The sequence below is a fragment of the Ranitomeya variabilis genome, chromosome 5 (genome assembly GCF_051348905.1).
Source record: "Ranitomeya variabilis isolate aRanVar5 chromosome 5, aRanVar5.hap1, whole genome shotgun sequence".
In the NCBI taxonomy this organism is placed as follows: domain Eukaryota; kingdom Metazoa; phylum Chordata; class Amphibia; order Anura; family Dendrobatidae; genus Ranitomeya; species Ranitomeya variabilis.
The window spans coordinates 413,003,949-413,024,709 of record NC_135236.1 but is presented as its reverse complement, the minus strand read 5'-3'; the positions used below and the strand labels follow the sequence as shown (position 1 = coordinate 413,024,709).

Genomic DNA, 20,761 nt, shown 5'->3' with positions numbered 1-20,761 from the left:
TCAGAGCAGGAAGCAGACGGCAAGGGACCTGAAGGACACCGACGGGTGAGTATGTACGGTTTGTTTTTTTACGTTTACGCTTGTAACCAGGGTAAACATCGGGTTACTAAGCGCGGCCCTGCGCTTAGTTACCCGATGTTTACCCTGGTTACAAGCGAAGACATCGCTGGATCGCTGTCACACACAACGATCCAGCAATGTCAGCGGGTGATCAAGCGACGAAAGAAAGTTCCAAACGATCTGCTACGACGTACGATTCTCAGCAGGGTGTCTGATCGCAGTAGCGTGTCAGACACAGCGATATCGTAACGATATCGCTAGAACGTCACGAATCGTAACGTCGTAGCGATGGAAATTTCAATGTGTGACGGTACCCTTACTGGAATAAAGACGTGCCGAAATTTGTCATTTCTGTTCTCAGTAATAAAATCTAGAGACCTACTGCTTTGCTGGATCAGAAATAAACTACATTTTCTTTATGAAACATCAACGAGTAAATACAAAGCAACTTTGATCAGTTTTATTTTGTAGTTTCAGATAACCAGTCCATGTTCAGACAGATACCATTGATGAAATGGAAAGCTAAAAAGAAATTACGCTTTGTAGAATGGGAAAGTTTTTACAGTAAAAAGGAAAAATAAAAATAAAATCCTTAAAAGAATTTACACATGTTTTGCCTCCGGTTCCACTGTTTCAGATGTATTCTCATGGGATATTATATACAAACACTTTGTGGCAGAATACATCGGATGTTACCACGCTAGTCCTTTTGGGGCTTTAGATTTTCCTTTTTTTCCACGTTGAGTCTTCAGCTTCTTTCTTTGTCTCGGGTGCATCCATACGGGGTACTGCCCGTGCTCATCTCGGAGAGTTTTCTTGTTTCGTTTTCCATCTGTTTCCATCTTCGAAGTTTCACCTGAATGAGTGCCATAAAGAGTGGATAGCATGGATAAGAGAAAAAAAAGGCTTAAAGTCACAACCTGCAAAATATTTGAAATCATTCTCAAAATTAAAATATTGTTTTCTTTATAACAACCTCCTGCTTATATATTAGGACTTTTCTACTTAAACCCAAAATAAATGTTAAAGGGCTTGTCACTATGTGACTGCAGACTTGTGCACCATCACAGTGCACACACTGAGCACTGGAATGCTAACTACAGTATTGTCAGAGAAAACAGCACCAGTAAGTCACTGGTTTTATCAATGCTGTATACACATACTGTATATGCCCTATATCTACCACTATAGTCACTGTATGATGGTATTATTCAGTCACCACTCTATATGATGGGAATATGTGGTCATGGTATGGCGGTATTGGCTCCTTATAGAACAGTATTCATTTAACATTGGTCTTAATACATTGGTTTTTGTTAATGATGAGTATGGTGGTATTTGGTCGCCATGTGGTGGTATTATGTGTATACCTTCTATAGCAGTTTCAATGGCCATTGCGGTCTAGGCATACTGCATTATGTTCAGTAAAGGTATGGCGATAATACTGGTTCCTTGAATAGAGGTGTCATTTTGTGACTATTATTATATAAACAGAATTATCTTATAGCAATGTCTTGGATATCCAAGTTTAGATCACTTTTTGTGGGGAAGGAAGGACATGCTTATAGATCAAAAGCAACACACTGGTGGTAGTGGTGTTGAGGGCATCATGTCTTTGTAACAGGTCACCATTCATGGTGCATTAATTAGGAGAAAAGAGGCCGAGCTTAGTAGTTTTGATGGAAAGAAATGTGGTTCATGTACCGTATATACTCGAGTATAAGCCGAGATTTTCAGCCCAAATTTTTGGGCTGAAAGTGCCCCCTCGGCTTATACTCGAGTCATGATCGGTGGTGGGGTCGGCGGGTGAGCACCGTCATATACTTACCTGCTTCCGGGGCTCCTGTCGCCCCCCCTGCACGTCCCACTGTCTCCGGGTGCCGCAGCCTCTTCCCCTGAGCGGTCACGTGGGACCGCTCATTAGAGAAATGAATAGGCTGCTCCACCTCCCATAGGGGCGGAGCCGCCTATTCATTTCTCTAATGAAGCGGTGCCGGTGACCGCTGACAGAGAAAGAGGCTGCGGCACCGAAGACAGACAGGGGGAAGGAGCGGGACGCCGGGAGCAGGTAAGTATCGCATATTCACCTCTCCTCGTTCCACACGCCGGGCGTCGGCGCCATCTTCCCGGCGTCTCTCTGCACTGACTGCAGGCAGAGGGCGCGATGACGCATATAGTGTGCGCGCCGCCCTCTGCCTGATCAGTCAGTGCAGAGAGACGCCGGGAAGATGGCGCCGAGGAGCTGCAAGCAAGACAGGTGAGTATGTGTTTTTGTTTTTTTTATTGCAGCGGCAGCAACAGCACATATTTATGTGGAGCACCTATGGGGCAATGGTGCAGAGCACTATATGGCAGAGCTATGGGGCAACAGTGCAGAACACTATATGGCACAGCTATGGGGCAACGGTGTAGAGCACTATATGGCACAGCTATGGGGCAATGGTGCAGAGCACTATATGGCACAGCTATGGGGCAACGGTGCAGAGCACTATATGGCACAGCTATGGGGCAACAGTGCAGAACACTATATGGCACAGCTATAGGGCAATGATGCAGAGCACTATATGGCACAGCTATGGGGCAATGGTGCAGAGCACTATATGGCACAGCTATGGGGCAATGGTGCAGAGCACTATATGGCACAGCTATGGGGCAATGGTGCAGAGCACTATATGGCAGAGCTATGGGGCAATGGTGCAGAGCACTATATGGCACAGCTATGGGGCAACGGTGCAGAGCACTATATGGCACAGCTATGGGGCAACGGTGCAGAGCACTATATGGCACAGCTATGGGGCAACGGTGCAGAGCACTATATATATGGCACAGCTATGGGGCAACGGTGCAGAGCACTATATGGCAGAGCTATGGGGCAACGGTGCAGAGCACTATATGGCACAGCTATGGGGCAATGGTGCAGAGCATATATATATATGGCACAGCTATCTATGGGGCAACGGTGCAGAGCATTGTATATATGGCACAGCTTTATGTGGAGTATCTATGGGGCAACGGTGCAGAGCATTGTATATATGGCACAGCTTTATGTGGAGTATCTATGGGGCCATAATGAACGGTGCAGAGCATTATATATGGCACAGCTTTATGTGGAGCATCTATGGGGCCATAATGAATGGTATGGAGTATCTATTTCTAATTTTGAAATTCACCGGTACCTGCTGCATTTTCCACCCTAGGCTTATACTCGAGTCAATAAGTTTTCCCAGTTTTTTGTGGCAAAATTAGGGGGGTCGGCTTATACTCGGGTCGGCTTATACTCGAGTATATACGGTAGTTATTTTTCCCATCAGATAGGACAATCTGCCTTTGAAGGAGATGTGAACGTAGCCTTACATTGTAATCAAAACATCTTGCCTTTTGTGGTAAGAAGCAAAATCAGTTTTTCTTTTGACTTCTTTGGTTAAAGCCCCATAAAAGCTAATTGGTACTCCACATTATAACATGCTTTGTGGTGCTTCCCTAACTAGAAAAGACATGACTAAAGATGATGCAGTGTTAGTTTTGCAATTTACAACCCAAGTACAATGCCCAGAAAATGTCAGATGAAATTCTCCAGAGGGGCAGGAGAATCAATGCACGCACAGCATGACCGGGACCCACACAGGAAAATAAATCTGTCTTCGGTGGAGATGAAAACTGATACCATAAAAACAAAAGTCTTCAAGTAGACACAATGGATTGTGTGCCAGGATCCCCCACCGCCACCCGTCTGTACACAATCATGTGGATTCAGTTCAAAAACAAAAGATTCCTTGCTGAAAAGGAAATGTATTACAGATCTGGTACCATACCTTTACAGTCTGATCACACCAGCTGACCCGGACCATTAAAATGTTTTTACAACTGTGCCAATATTCACATCATTGCTTTCATTCTTTAACCCACTCTACACATTTCAGATACTTGGATACTAATTTCCAGGTACTTGACTTAAAGGGGCTATCAGGTACACATAAAATTGGCCATTTTTATGCGCTAAACGCTCTCATTTTTCATATTTCTAGTGCAGTATTGCAGTTCAGTTTTCATGTTTCATATTTGCATGTCTTAGCGCTGCAGTGTGCTGCCTTTTTTACTTAACTATATATGAGTTGGTTACTCTAGGTTCAGCACCTGTTCACACTTAGTCTATGTATGGATGTGACGGTCAGTTTTTTCAAATATATTATTTAGCCTTCTGACTGAGCACTCCGCCTCCTAGCCTCAGGTGTTTTAATCGCAGCAGGTCCAGTACCCCTCCACAGAGAGAGAGAATATGAGTCTAGGAAGAGGTTTTTCACAGGTACCCATTCACAAGGAGACGTTTATTCTCAGCGAGGTAGGCAAGCGTAGGACCTGATATAAGAGAGATGCCGTAAAGGGGCTATCAGGTACACATAAAATTGGCCATTTTTATGCGCTAAACGCTCTCAATTTTCATATTTCTAGTGCAGTATTGCAGTTCAGTTTTCATGTTTCATATTTGCATGTCTTAGCGCTGCAGTGTGCTGCCTTTTTTACTTAACAATCATGAGAGATAACATAAGAAAAAAAAACATTTTTAGGCTATGTGCACACGTAGGAAGGGTCCTCTGTGTAGGAAGGGTCCTCCCGCAGCGGATTTGATAAATCTGCAGGGCAAAACCGCTGCGGTTATCCCTGCAGATTTATCGTGGTTTGTCTTGCGGTTTCCGCTGCGGGTTTACTGCTGCACTTGCTTTACTATTGATGCTGCATCAATAGTAATGTTAAAAATAATAAAAAAATGGTTATACTCACCCTCCGACGTCCCGATCTCCTCGGCGCTGCACGCGGCGGTCCGGTTCCAAAGATGCTATGCAAGAAGGACCTTCGTGACGTCACAGTCATGTGACTGCGACATCATCGCAGGTCCTGCTCGCATAGCAACCCTGCGACCGGACGGCCGCGTGCAGCGCTGAGAGGTGAGTATATATATATATTTTTTTTTACACAGATATGGTTCCCAGGGCCTGGAGGAGAGTCTCCTCTCCTCCACCCCGGGTACCATCCGCACATGATCCGCTTACTTCCCGCATGGTGGGCATAGCCCCATACGGGAAGTAAGCAGATCAATGCACTCCTATGTGTGCAGAATCGCCGCGATTCCGCACAAAGAAGTGACATGCTGCGGAATGTAAACCGCTGCGTTCCCGCGTGGTTTTTTCTGCAGCATGTGCACAGCGTTTTCGGTTTCCCATAGGTTTACATTGAACTGTAAACTCATGGGAAACTGCTGCGGACCCGCAGCAAAATCCGCAACGTGTGCACATACCCTTATAGAATTTTATTTGGATGCTAATTTTAACAACTGACTATCTTTTCAAGTCTTCTAGCTCGACTTCTGATGTTTTTGTCATCTTGTGGATGACTGTTCTATACATTTCTTCAGCACAGTACAGCTCCATCCCAGTGAAGTCCAAATGCATGTGCCTGGGAATTTCACAAGGTTTTTGCCACCTGAGAGCAGCAAAATGTAACACTTATTGGTCTGCATGCTGTAATTTTGATTATCTCCTGCTGATAAAACAGCAATTTTATCACTAGAAAACCACTTGGTCTGCTGTCACATAGTCCAATCACACTCCACCACTGACTGGCAGTATTGGATTCTTCCTATACAGAGTGTACACAGAAAGCTATCAATCATTGGCAAAGGTGGGGTTATACAGAGCTCCGCATTCAGAAACTGCTGGATCTTCAGCAGACAAAAAAAAAATATATCAAAACAGAATCAAGCAGAACAGTAAGGCTAGTTTCACACTAGCGTTTTGCTGAGCTGCGGACTTCCTCCGTGAAGTCCTGCCCACGGCCGTACCTCCGCCGCTGAGCTCCGCCTATGTCTGCATGCGGCCTGCGTACCTATCTTTAACATTAGACACGCAGGTCGTGTGGATGTATGCGGACGCGGCAACCCGTGTCAGACGCAGCTGGTTGGAATTTTTTTTTTCTCTGCATCGTCAAAACGACGCATGCGGGGGCATCCACATACATCCGCACGACCTGCGTACCTAATGTTAAAGATAGGTACGCAGGCCGCATGCGGACGTACGCGGAGCAGAGAGGCGGAGGTGCGGCCGAGGGTGGGGCTTCACGAAGGAAGTCCACAGCCCTCCGCAGCTCAGCAAAACGCTAATGTGAAATTAGCCTAACTGATACATCACTGGAAGCTGGGTATCTATCCCTACATCATGCTGCTATGAGATGCGGTAGAAAAACAGGACAATAGATTCCCTTTAAAATTTATCCCTGATTCATGGGATAACTTACTGATCTCTGGGGGCTCGACCTTGTTATCCTAAGAAAAAGATCTCAAGAACGGTGCTCTGCAGAGCTCAATCGTCAACAAAGATGTGCCCATGCTCAAACTCTTCTCCATTCATAAATTCAACTACCCAAAATTCAAACTGTAAAAAAAGTTACATCTTTATTGAATGAATAAATAAATCATTTTTATATAGCGCTAAACATATTCCGCAGCGCTTAACAGTTTGCACACATTATCATTGCTGTCGCAGATGGGGCTCACAATCTAAATTCCCTATCATTAGGTCTTTGGAATGTGGGAGGAAACCCCCGCAAACACGGGGAGAACATACAAACTCCTTGCAGAAGTTGTCCTTGGGATTTGAACCCAGGACTCCAGCGCTGCAAGGCTGCTGTGCTAGCCACTGAGCCACCGTACAAAATTATATAAATTAAAATAAGGAGAAAAAGAAATTGTACAAAGGATATAATCGTACACTTTGTCATCAGGATTTTGTGTTTTGCTGCATTTTTGTTTTCTACATAGAGCACGTCACTTCTTTCAGCGTTTTTGCAGCGGTTTTCACCCACTGACTTGAATGGATGGTGAAAAAATGCTGCAAAAATGCAGGAGGACTTTCTTTTGCAGCGTATTTGCTGCAAAAAAGGCAAGGACAGCAGGATGTGACCTAACAGTCAGCTCTGCTACATCTAGATGGCAGGCTGCATGGTTGCATGATGCGACCATACAGCTTGTCAACCAGAAGAGATTAAGCCGGGGATCTGAACATACAGCGTTTGCCACCCTGTCATGTGCACGGCTTCTGAATAGCAGTAAAATCATCCCCGTCGGTCAGACAGCCGCGATTCCCACGCTGTCAAAAGACAGTGTGAGCCAGCAGCTGTGATTGACAGTATAAAGTTTACCTCCAGTCACTGCTGTCAGCTAATTGGACTACTGCTCCCATCAGCCGACACCTGCTGCCGCTAATAACAGTAAGAGCAGGAGCAGCTGCTGGGAGTGTTCATCAGCCGACTCCTGCACTGTAAATAAATAATAATAAAAAAAAAAACCTGCATGGGTTCCCCTGTATTTTTGATAACGAACCAGGCAAAACTCACAGCTGAGGGCTGCAACCCTCACCTGTCAGCTACAGCAAAACTGGCTTTCAAGGATAGAGGGGCCCTCCCTGCCGTGTTTAATTATTCAAATAAATACCGTAATTTAACAAAACTGCATGGGATTCCCCCCATTTTTGACAACCAGCCTTGCTAAAGCAGACAGCTGAAGGCTGGTATTCTCAGGCCAGTGAGGGTGTGTCCACGTTCAGGATTGCATCAGGATTTGGTCAGGATTTTATGCATGTAAAATCCTGACCAAATCTGCACCTGAGGTCACTGGCAGGTCACCTGTGTTGTCCTTGCGTTGTTTCAGCACTGTAAGGACAAGCTGCGTTCTTAAAAGACGCGCCACATGTCCGTTTCCGCGGGTCCGCCGCATGCGTCTTTTAATGCATAGTGGAGACGGGATTTAATGAAATCCCCTCCACTATGCTGCAACATCTGGAAGCTGCGTGTTTGACGCTGCGGCTCTACGCAGCGTCAAACACGCAGCGTTTCCTGAACATGGAAACATACCCTAAGGGACCATGGATATTGTCCCCCCAGCCTAAAAACAGCAGTATGCACCTAACAATTACTAATCCTACAGTTATATGGTAAATAAAGACACAGCATGTATAAAGTCTTTAATTTGAAACAAGGGTACGCAGGCGATCGCCGTCAGGTGTCAGCTGATTCTGATAGCTGGCACTAGGTGCCAGAAGCAGTCACAGACCACTCCCGGCACTTTAACCCCCGAAATGCTGTGATTGATCATTGCAGCATTACGGAAGCCAACAGAAGGCTGACAGCCCCTCTGCCTTTTGGATTGGAGACCCCGTGATGTGACGCGGGGTCCCGATCATTGCCATGGTGACGCAATGTTGTCATGACAACATCCGGGTCACCAGAGCTAGGAAACTCTCTTGTCAGTGCAGAGCTGACAGTTTCTATGGCATGGCGATGCTGCTTCATCTATATGCTTATACCAACAGGAGAAAAATAAGGAGCATATAGTATTTATGTACCAAAAAATCCTTTATTAATACAATAATATTAAAACAGTAATATATTTCAAATATATGGTGTTACCCAGTCAAGCACAAGAAGGGGAACTACCCCCTGTAATGCCCCCATATATAATCACATAAGTAAGCATAAAAGGAGAGCAAAAAGACAACAAGCCCCCCACGGTAAAGGATTGAAGTTATAAAGACACCAGAGTATATCCACCGCTAGTGCGGTAACCAAAACAGGGTCATAATAAAAGTGCATAGTGCATAATTATGTAGTGGATATCAGAGGTGAGCTTACCGATTAAGAGGGCAAAGCAGGGGGGGTCCCACCAGAACAAAAGAACGCCCTGACGCGCGTTTCGCGGCTTTACCACGCCGCTTTCTCAAAGGGGTGAAGTATGAGTGGTGCAGGACCTGATAATAACCCCCCCGGTCACATGTATAATCCCGGCCAATCCGAGCGGCACCGCCGGCGCATGCGCACTGCGACGGACGGGTCGGGAATGCGGGACGGGCGTCAGGCACAGTGCGCAAGCGCCAGGAGGGGGGGAACCGTCCGCCAGCTCGAGGACTTTATGAGATGCTTGAATAACAATACATTGAACATACGCTTAACATATGTTTTCAGTGCAGTCATGGTCGACTTCCTGGATGTCCGCCTGGAGATCGATTCCGATCGGCGCATCCAGGCCGACGTCTTCAGGAAGCCGACCTCTGTCAACTCTTTGTTGCATGCCACCTCTGCTCACCATCCATCTACTGTGAGGGCCATCCCGGTCGGACAGTTTCTCAGGATGCGGCGAATCTGCTCTACTGAGACCAAATTTACATCACAGGCGGACGATCTTAAACGGAGGTTTAAGGCCCGCGGTTATAGCAATAGAGCTATCAAAACTGGATACGATCGTGCCAGGGCAACCCCACGGAGTGATCTCTTGCACTGTACTACTCGACGTCGTGCTGTGAGTAAGAGTGGACCGATAAGGTTTATCTCGACCTACAATCATGAGTGGGAGAACATGCGTTCTATTTTCGCCAAACATTGGCCTGTTCTGCATACTGAGCCCTCCCTGCGTGCTGCCCTGGGTAGCCGTCCCCTTATGACCCCTAAAAGATGCAGGAATCTCAATGATATGTTGGTCAGGAGCCATTACATCCCGGCTCCAACAAATATCTTCGGTACGGGGGGGTCCCCGTCCAGGGTGTATCCCATGTGGGCGCTGTCTTGCCTGCGCCAATGTCCTCCGCTGCTCCGAGTTCACCTCAAGTGATGGCTTAAGAACATTCCAAATTAGACAGCGCATAACTTGTAGTACTACTAATGTCATCTATTATGCTACCTGTCCGTGTCCAAAGATCTATGTTGGACTCACGACCCGAGAATTGAGGGTTCGTGTGCGGGAGCATGTGCGGGACATTGGCGCGGCCAAGACGGCGCTCTCAATAACTGACCTAAAAACAATTCCACGGCACTTTAGGTTACACCACAACTGCAATGACAAATTGCTTCTGGTCAGGGGGATTGACGTACTCCATCTAGGTAGTAGAGGTGGTGATTATAAAAAGCGCCTTGCACAGATTGAATCCAAGTGGATTTTTCTACTTGATACTCTGACCCCTACGGGCCTGAATGAATCGTTGAGCTTTGCTCCTTATCTCTAGTATTGTCTTTAGACTAGTTCCTGTGGTCCCTCATCTCTGTCCCCCGTACTGTTTTGTTTTTATTCTTTGATTTTAATGTTTTTTGTGTTTTTATCACAGTAAGGCCGGCGTCACACTGGCGAGTTTTACGGACGTAAGGCTACGTTCACATTTGCGGTCCTCGCCGCAGCGTCGGGCGCCGCAGCGGCGCCGCATGCATCATGCGCCCCTATACTTAACATGGGGGCGCATGTACATGCGGTGCACTTGCGTTTGGCGCCGCATGCGTCCCTGCGGCGCCCGCGTCGGGGCGCAGAGGACGCAGCAAGTTGCATTTTTGCTGCGTCCGAAATCAATGAAAAAAAGGACGCATGCGGCGCAAAACGCAGCGTTGTGCATGCGTTTTGCCGCGTTTGTTTGCGTTGTGCGCTGCGGCGCCGACGCTGCGGCGCACAACGCAAATGTGAACGTAGCCTAAGAGCGCAGAAACTACGTCCGTAAAACTCGCATTACATACGGCACAATTATTCTCAATGGGGCTGCTCCTATTAGCCGTATATTACGGTTCAGTATTATACGGCTTTCTACGGCCGTACAAAATCGCAGCATGCTGCGTTTGTCAGCGTATTGCGCTAATAATACGCCAATGAAAGTCTATGGGGGCGAGAAAAATACGGATTCCACACGGACCTGCAGTGTGACTTGCGAGAAATACGCAGCGGTGTTAGTGAAAAGTCGGTAATTCAATTGCCGGCTTTTTCCTTCTCCTTCACAAACCCGACATGATATGAGACATGGTTTACATACAGTAAACCATCTCATATCCCCATTTTTTTTGCATATTCCACACTACTAATGTTAATAGTGTGTATGTGCAAAATTTGGGCACTGTAGCTGCTAAAATAAAGGGTTAAATGGCGGAAAAAATTGGCGTGGGCTCCCGCGCAATTTTCTCCGCCAGAATGGTAAAGCCAGTGACCGAGGGCAGATATTAATAGCCAGGAGAGGGTCCATGGTTATTGGCCCCCCCGTGGCTACAAACATCTGCCCCCAGCCACCCCAGAAAAGGCACATCTGGAAGATGCGCCTATTCTGGCACTTGGCCACTCTCTTCCCACTCCCTGTAGCGGTGGGATATGGGGTAATGAAGGGTTAATGTCACCTTGCTATTGGAAGGTGACATTAAGCCAGATTAATAATGGAGAGGCGTCAATTATGACACCTATCCATTATTAATCCAATTGTAGGAAAGGGTTAAAAAAACACACACACGATTAAAAAGGATTTTAATGAAATAAACACAGCGGTTGTTGTAATAATTTATTGTTCTCGCAATCCATTTGCAAACCCTCGCTTGGCAAAATAATAAACGCACAAGATACATACCTTCTGATGTCAGATCACGTCACACGATGTAATCCATCTGAAGGGGTTAACTAATATTACAGGCAGGAGCCCTGCTAAATGCAGCTGTGCTCCGTGCCTGTAATCCCCGGCGAATGAATGAAATGTAGGTCATTGACCTACATTTCCTTCAGTCGCGGTGATGCGCCCCCTGGTGGATGTCCTCATATGACCTGGAGCGTGGGAAAAAGTTCCCAGGCTGCAGTTCATGAGAACATCCACCAGAGGGCGCCTCACCGCGACTCAATGTAAGTACAGATCACTGCTTTCCTTTCAGCACCCGGGGATTACAGGCACGAGCGAGTGGTTTATCGCAGCTGTGCCTGTAATATTAGTTAACCCCTTCAGATGGATTACTTCGTGGGACGTGATCTGACATCAGAAGGTATGTATCTTGTGCGTTTATTATTTTGCCAAGCGAGGGCCTGGAAATGGATTGCGAGAACAATAAATTATTACAACAACCGCTGTGTTTATTTCATTAAAATCCTTTTTAATCATGTGTGTGTGTGTTTTTTAACCCTTTCCAACAATTGGATTAATAATGGATAGGTGTCATAATTGACGCCTCTCCATTATTAATCTGGCTTAATGTCACCTTACAATAGCAAGGTGGCATTAACCCTTCATTACCCCATATCCCACCGCTACAGGGAGTGGGAAGAGAGTGGCCAAGTGCCAGAATAGGCGCATCTTCCAGATGTGCCTTTTCTGGGGTGGCTGGGGGCAGATGTTTTTAGCCACGGGGGGGCCAATAACCATGGACCCTCTCCTGGCTATTAATATCTGCCCTCAGTCACTGGCTTTACCATTCTGGCGGAGAAAATTGCGCGGGAGCCCACGCCAATTTTTTCCGCCATTTAACCCTTTATTTCAGCAGCTACAGCGCTGAAATTTTGCACATACACACTACTAACATTAGTAGTGTGGAATATGCAAAAAAAGGGGATATGAGATGGTTTACTGTATGTAATCATGTCTCATATCCTGTCGGGTTTGTGCAGGAGAAATTAAAAGCCGGCAATTGAATTACCGGCTGTTCACAGATATCGCGCTGAATGAAATCTAAATACAGAATATATATATATATGTGTCTCAATGACATATATATATATATATACTGTATATATGTTTTAATGAACATTTGAGCACATAAATCCATTAGATGTCGGTTTTGCAAGCCTGCGCGAAAATCTCGCAGTACGGATGCCATACGGATTACATACGGAGGATGCCATGCGCAAAATACGCTGACACACCCTGACTACGGATCACTATTTTGGGAACATTTCACCGTATTTCGGCCGTAAAATACGGACCGTATTGTCTTACGCCAAGTGTGACGCCGGCCTAACAGTTTCGCATCTTTGGGTCCTCTCCTTATCCCTGCATTTGATGGAATATATGAACTAGAAAAAACTCCATCTACAGTCTGCTGTTTGAAACTATGGATCCCTTCTCTTTGGCTCTGTGCCAGTTATCCGGGTGCATAAGATATACAATGGACTGTGCTCATCCGTATAATTATATGCATGTATACATTGTCTTTTATTGTTGGTAAATGGCACCATTTATAATTTACAAATCTATAATGTACCTATGTTGGTGCCATCCATGTCTTTATTTTTGTCATGTTCCCCTTCCCCCGAGTTCACCATAACGGTGGGTAGTTATTTGGGGGCTTGGCATATATGTGTACATGTAATGGCACTTTTGCACTATGTCTTGGCACTTTAGCATATTCTATTTTTAAGATCACCTGTACTTATGCACTCTTTATATGGCCAGACACTTCTTTCTTTTTACATCAGCGGCTGTACCTTTCCCTCTTATTGGCTCACCCGGGTGGCCGTGCGCATTGCGCTGTGTATGGGCGGCTCTGGTCTGTGGGCGGGCGTCTCGGTGCTCCGTGCGCGATCTCCGTGCTCCGTGCGCGATCTCCAGGTCTTCTCCTGGCGCTTGCGCACTGTGCCTGACGCCCGTCCCGCATTCCCGACCCGTCCGTCGCAGTGCGCATGCGCCGGCGGTGCCGCTCGGATTGGCCGGGATTATACATGTGACCGGGGTCGGGGGGGGGGTTATTATCAGGTCCTGCACCACTCATACTTCACCCCTTTGAGAAAGCGGCGTGGTAAAGCCGCGAAACGCGCGTCAGGGCGTTCTTTTGTTCTGGTGGGACCCCCCCTGCTTTGCCCTCTTAATCGGTAAGCTCACCTCTGATATCCACTACATAATTATGCACTATGCACTTTTATTATGACCCTGTTTTGGTTACCGCACTAGCGGTGGATATACTCTGGTGTCTTTATAACTTCAATCCTTTACCGTGGGGGGCTTGTTGTCTTTTTGCTCTCCTTTTATGCTTACTTATGTGATTATATATGGGGGCATTACAGGGGGTAGTTCTCCCCTTCTTGTGCTTGACTGGGTAACACCATATATTTGAAATATATTACTGTTTTAATATTATTGTATTAATAAAGGATTTTTTGGTACATAAATACTACACTCACCGGCCACTTTATTAGGTACACCTGTCCAACTTCTTGTTAACACTTAATTTCTAATCAGCCAATCACATGGCGGCAACTCAGTGCATTTAGGCATGTAGACATGGTCAAGACAATCTCCTGCAGTTCAAACCGAGCATCAGTATGGGGAAGAAAGGTGATTTGAGTGCCTTTGAACGTGGCATGGTTGTTGGTGCCAGAAGGGCTGGTCTGAGTATTTCAGAAACTGCTGATCTACTGGGATTTTCACGCACAACCATCTCTAGGGTTTACAGAGAATGGTCCGAAAAAGAAAAAAAATCCAGTGAGCGGCAGTTCTGTGGGCGGAAATGCCTTGTTGATGCCAGAGGTCAGAGGAGAATGGGCAGACTGGTTCGAGCTGATAGAAAGGCAACAGTGACTCAAATCGCCACCCGTTACAACCAAGGTAGGCCTAAGAGCATCTCTGAAAGCACAGTGCGTCGAACTTTGAGGCAGATGGGCTACAGCAGCAGAAGACCACACTGGGTACCACTCCTTTCAGCTAAGAACAGGAAACTGAGGCTACAATTTGTACAAGCTCATCGAAATTGGACAGTAGAAGATTGGAAAAACGTTGCTTGGTCTGATGAGTCTCGATTTCTGCTGCGACATTCGGATGGTAGGGTCAGAATTTGGCGTAAACAACATGAAAGCATGGATCCATCCTGCCTTGTATGGAGCATCTTTGGGATGTGCAGCCGACAAATCTGCGGCAACTGTGTGATGCCATCATGTCAATATGGACCAAAATCTCTGAGGAATGCTTCCAGCACCTTGTTGAATCTATGCCACGAAGAATTGAGGCAGTTCTGAAGGCAAAAGGGGGTCCAACCCGTTACTAGCATGGTGCACCTAATAAAGTGGCCGGTGAGTGTATATGCTCCTTATTTTTCTCCTGTTGGTATATGTATTCTATGGAGCTTTATTTGTCTGGAGGCACCTAATGTGTATGTGCTTGGGTCCAGACTACCGCTATGACCTTGGGAATTTTGTTAACATTCATCTATATGCTATAGAAGCGATCAGCCTGCAAAAAAAAAAATCATTGTCCCAGACTTTATTCTGGCTGTGTCTTTATTTATCATATAACTATAGGATTAGTAATGGATAGGTGTCTTATAGACACTTCTCCATTACTAAGCTGTGTGTTGCTATTTTTAGGCTGTGGGGGGTCAATATCCATTGCCCCTTACAAGACTGAGAATACCAGCCCCCAGCTGTCAGCTTTAGCAAGGCTGGTTGTCAAAAATGGGGGAACCCCATGCCATTTTATTTTTTTTAATTATTTATTTAAATAATTGAAAAACAACAACAACAAAAAAAAAAAAACAGCACGGGGACCCCTCTATTCTTGATTTCCAACCTTGCTGAAGCTGACAGTTGAGGGTTGCAGCCCCCAGCAGTGAGTTTTGCCTGGCTGGTTATAGAAAATACAGCGGAACCCACACCGTTTTCTTCATTTATTTATTTATAGCCCAGGTGGCAGCTGCCGAATACCCCCACCAGCCGCTCCTGCTATCACTTTTATCACTTAAATATGACTCATCATTCTCCCCTGCTCGCACCGATCGCCGGCAGAGCCGTGTTCAGCACCTGATGCCGGGGAACAGCCGATGTGTGTTATCCATGTGCACGTGTGTGGGACGTTTTGCGGACAGTGCTGACATAAAAAAAAAACAATAAACGGACATGTCAGCATGTTTTGCCTACGCACACACGTTCTGTGGAAACACACTGACATGTGAAGAAAGCAGAAAAATCCAGCTCACAGATGGAGTCAAAAAAGTGCATTTTATTTTCCAAGGTACATGAAGCTAAGATTAAAATTGTGTGTTCACAAAAGAGAGTACAGGCATCCTTTGACGCATTGACAAAGAGCGCATGTTGCTCGAAACGCATCAAAGGATGCCTGTACTCTCTTTTGTGAACACACAATTTTAATCTTTGCTTCATGTACCTTGGAAAATAAAGTGCACTTTTTTGGACTTCATCTGCGAGCTGGAATTTTCTGCTTTCTTCATTAGATGTTGCACCCTGCCAGGTGCTATCCGTGCTCCAGAAGTGTGGAATTGCAGGTGGTGAGCTGATTTTCTTTGGCGATTACACTGACATGTGCACAGACCCTTTCACTTGAATGAGTCTACGTGTGTACGTGTCTCTGGTATGTGTGAAAACTGTTACCACACGTATCGGAGACACGGACGTGTGAAAGAGGCCTAAACCTAGTATCACTGTAATCGCACCGACCCGAAGAATAAAGTCGCCAAATCACTTATGCCGCACAAGGAACAGCGTAAAAAATAAATAAAACCAATTCTTCACATGCTGTTCATTTCCTCATTCTGCCTCCCAAAGATCGCAGTAAGGTTTGGCGCACATTTATCCTGCGCTAAGCGCTTGCACCGCTTGTGTAAATCTCTGAAATACGTGGTACAGACAGATCCTCTAGCTAGGAAATCAGCTGGTTTGGAGCCCAACACCTTAATAATCAGATGACAGCTGAAAATCCTGGACTTCCCCTTTAAGGTTCTATGCATTTGGAAAATGCTTTCATGATCTCAGAAGAATAATCTAGAATATGTCTGTCTCCGCAGGAAAGCAGTGGGCGTTGGTGCACGCATAGTGGGTATGGGATTTCTTGAACTCCCATCCACTATGCTGTAACAGCTGGATGCTGCACAAGTACGCAGCGTCCAACCCGCAGCGTTTACTGATTGTGGGCACCTACCCTCATGCTTTTATTCTAGGTCATACTCTTGAGATCATAAAAGCATGCTCCACATGCAGAGTGTCTTAAAGGGGAAGTCCGGGATTTTAAGCTAACGTATGATTATTAGGGTGTAGGACTCCAAACGATCTGATGTCCTAGCCTAATCATACATTATCAATATGAGTCCTAGCCAATCATTTAACAAGAGGCTGAAACGATTACTGTAGGCCTCAGTCAGATGTCTGCCTTTTACGTACATGTTCTAGTCATGGTTTGCACGGTTAAAACACACACATTTCATGCAATGTACCAATTCATGTAGCAAAAAGGAAGAAACATAAAAGGAGAACCCTCACCTTCTGCAGCTTCCACAGCAACTTTCTCCTTCACTTTCTCAGCTGTCACTACAGTTGTTATGTCTTTCACATCCTCCATTAACACGTCTACATTTGCTTTTGCTAACACATTTTTTAAGCGAGCAAGTTCTTTTGGGGCATTTTTCTTTCTCTTCTCGGCCCGCATCTTCCTCTTCCATTTGCTTCTTAAACTTTTAGCCATTTTTCCTCTGCTGGCAAGAATAGAAAATGCATTGTTACTATATTGAACACTATCATGTTAAAGGGAACCTGTCACCCCCAAAATCGAAGGTGAGCTAAGCCCACCAGCATCAGGGGCTTATCTACAGCATTCTGGAATGCTGTAGATAAGCCCCTGATGTATCCTGAAAGATGAGAAAAACAGGTTAGATTATACTCACCCAGGGCGGTCCCGCTGCTGCTACGGGTCCGGCGCCTCCCATCTTCATACGATGACGTCCTCTTCTGGTCTTCACGCTGCGGCGCAGGCTTACTTTGTCTGTCCTGTTGAGAACAGTGCAAAGTACTGCAGTGCGCAGGCGCCGGGCCTCTCTGACCTTTCCCGGCGCATGCGCACTGAGGTACTTTGTCTGCCCTCAACAGAGCAGACAAAGTACGCCTGCACCGGAGCATGAAGACAAGAAGAGCACGTCATCGTAAGAAGATGGGAGGCCCCGGACCGTGACACCCATCGGACCGGGACTGTCCCTGGGTGAGTATAATCTAACCTCTTTTTCTCATCTTTCAGGTTACATCAGGGCTTATCTACAGCATTCCAGAATGCTGTAGATAAACCCCTGATGATTAACTCACCTTCGATTTTGGGGGTGACAGGTTCCCTTTAAAGTGCCAAGTAGCAAAAATTATCAGTATAGTCAAAACCTCCAACGTATAGAACAGGCATCATAACGGTTTACAACACAGATCAGTGGCAGGAGGGTAAAAATCTCCTCGTCAATCTGTCTTGTCTGGAGAGCAGGGTTGAAACTATACCTTTCTGGACATTGCAGAACTTCTTGCACATTGTTTCGAGCACACCACAAAGGTAGCAAATTTAAAAAGTTGTATACTTTGAAGGGGTCTTCTAACTTTAGCCTCAGGCTCCAGTTTGGTCATTCACAAAGCTTTAGGGTACCGTCACATTAAGCGACGCTGCAGCGATATACAGGTCCTTCTCAAAAAATTAGCATATAGTGTTAAATTTCATTATTTACCATAATGTAATGATTACAATTAAACTTTCATATATTATAGATTCATTATCGACCAACTGAAATTTGTCAGGTCTTTTATTGTTTTAATACTGATGATTTTGGCATACAACTCCTGATAACCCAAAAAACCTGTCTCAATAAATTAGCATATCAAGAAAAGGTTCTCTAAACGACCTATTACCCTAATCTTCTGAATCAACTAATTAACTCTAAACACATGCAAAAGATACCTGAGGCTTTTAAAAACTCCCTGCCTGGTTCAATACTCAAAACCCCCATCATGGGTAAGACTAGCGACCTGACAGATGTCAAGAAGGCCATCATTGACACCCTCAAGCAAGAGGGTAAGACCCAGAAAGAAATTTCTCAACAAATAGGCTGTTCCCAGAGTGCTGTATCAAGGCACCTCAATGGTAAGTCTGTTGGAAGGAAACAATGTGGCAGAAAACGCTGTACAACGAGAAGAGGTGACCGGACCCTGAGGAAGATTGTGGAGAAGGACCGATTCCAGACCTTGGGGAACCTGAGGAAGCAGTGGACTGAGTCTGGTGTGCAGGAAATGGGCTACAGGTGCCGCATTCCCCAGGTAAAGCCACTTTTGAACCATAAACAGCGGCAGAAGCGCCTGACCTGGGCTACAGAGAAGCAGCACTGGACTATTGCTAAGTGGTCCCAAGTACTTTTTTCTGATGAAAGCAAATTTTGCATGTCATTCGGAAATCAAGGTGCCAGAGTCTGGAGGAAGACTGGGGAGAAGGAAATGCCAAAATGCCTGAAGTCCAGTGTCAAGTACCCACAGTCAGTGATGGTGTGGGGTGCCATGTCAGCTGCTGGTGTTGGTTCACTGTGTTTCATCAAGGGCAGGGTCAATGCAGCTAGCTATCAGGAGATTTTGGAGCACTTCATGCTTCCATCGGCTGAAATGCTTTATGAAGATGAAGATTTCATTTTTCAGCACGACCTGGCACCTGCTCACAGTGCCAAAACCACTGGTAAATGGTTTACTGACCATGGTATTACTGTGCTCAATTGGCCTGCCAACTCTCCTGACCTGAACCCCATAGAGAATCTGTGGGATATTGTGAAGAGAAAGTTGAGAGACGCAAGACCCAACACTCTGGATGAGCTTAAGGCCGCTATTGAAGTATCCTGGGCCTCCATAACATCTCAGCAGTGTCACAGGCTGATTGCCTCCATGCCACGCCGCATTGAAGCAGTCATTTCTGCCAAAGGATTCCCGACCAAGTATTGAGTGCATAACTGAACATTATTATTTGATGGTTTTTTTGTTTGCTATTAAAAAACACTTTTATTTGATTGGACGGGTGAAATATGCTAATTTATTGAGACAGGTTTTTTGGGTTATCAGGAGTTGTAGGCCAAAATCATCAGTATTAAAACAATAAAAGACCTGACAAATTTCAGTTGGTGGATAATGAATCTATAATATATGAAAGTTTAATTGTAATCATTACATTATGGTAAATAATGAAATTTAACACTATATGCTAATTTTTTGAGAAGGACCTGTAGACAACGAGCCGATCGCTGCAGCGTCGCTGTTTAGGTCACTAGGAGACGTCAGACACCGGCAACAGCAGAACGATGCAGGAGCGATCCAGTGACGTACTTATCGTTCTCGCTGGTTGTTCGCTCCAGTGCACTCCATGAAGAAACATTGCTGACATCGTTGCTTTTGCTGTCAAACACGACGATACACGCCGATCTGACAACCAAATAAAGTTCTGGACTTCTAGCTCCGACCAGCGATATCACAGCGGGATCCTGATCGCTGCTGCGTGTCAATCACAACGAGATCGCTATCCAGGACGCTGCAACGTCACAGATCGTTGTCGTTCTCGTTGGAAAGTTGTTTAGTGTGAAGGTACCTTTAGTCCTCTGATCTCATGAGGTCTTCACACATAGAAGTGGGAGAGCAATTTCTGCCAATTTGAGGTCACAAAGGACTACAGAACTACTAATGCAATTAATTTCCTGGACCATAATCTTCTGTAATGCTCCCTCTGATGGATATTACTGGATCTAGAAAAAGTAGATTGCACTAACCCAGGGGTCTTTAAGGGGGGTGGGGGGGGGGGGGCGGTTATTACAGCAGGTAAAAAAAACTGGTTAAGAGAAAGAAACCTTCAACCTATCTGTATCATAATGCCACAGGATCAATCCGAAAGAGCAAGTTCCTATATGGCGGTTATGCTGTGCTCCTACCTACAGTCCATAGGGGGCGACATCCCTATACACATACAGATTTCACTGTGGAACTGCAGCAAACTACTAAGCGGAAATATTCCAACACATGTGAATGCAGCCATACAGATCCATTAATGGATTCCCAATCCTTTATGTATGACATAGCTATATAGAGTTTTCTCTCACATCCCCCCATAGACTTTTAACAGTAATCGCTCTGCCACCTATAAGGCCATAACTTCTTATGAATGGTCTC

At 45.6% G+C, this 20,761-nt stretch overlaps 1 protein-coding gene across 2 annotated transcripts in view; it reads right to left on the bottom strand.

Moving 5' to 3' along the window:
• Positions 1 to 505: 505 nt before the first annotated feature.
• The window catches only part of LLPH (LLP homolog, long-term synaptic facilitation factor), a 21,481-nt gene continuing 1,225 nt past the window's right edge, over positions 506 to 20,761 (bottom strand). The window contains exons 2-3 of one of the 2 annotated variants that reach the window (XM_077265184.1): positions 17,084 to 17,295; positions 506 to 916 (exon numbers count right to left, since the gene is read on the bottom strand). In XM_077265184.1, the coding sequence (XP_077121299.1) occupies positions 753 to 916; positions 17,084 to 17,285 (366 nt within the window). In that variant the 5' untranslated portion in view covers positions 17,286 to 17,295 and the 3' untranslated portion in view covers positions 506 to 752. The remainder of the gene's footprint in view (positions 917 to 17,083; positions 17,296 to 20,761) is intronic. The other variant, XM_077265185.1, reaches the window with a different exon arrangement.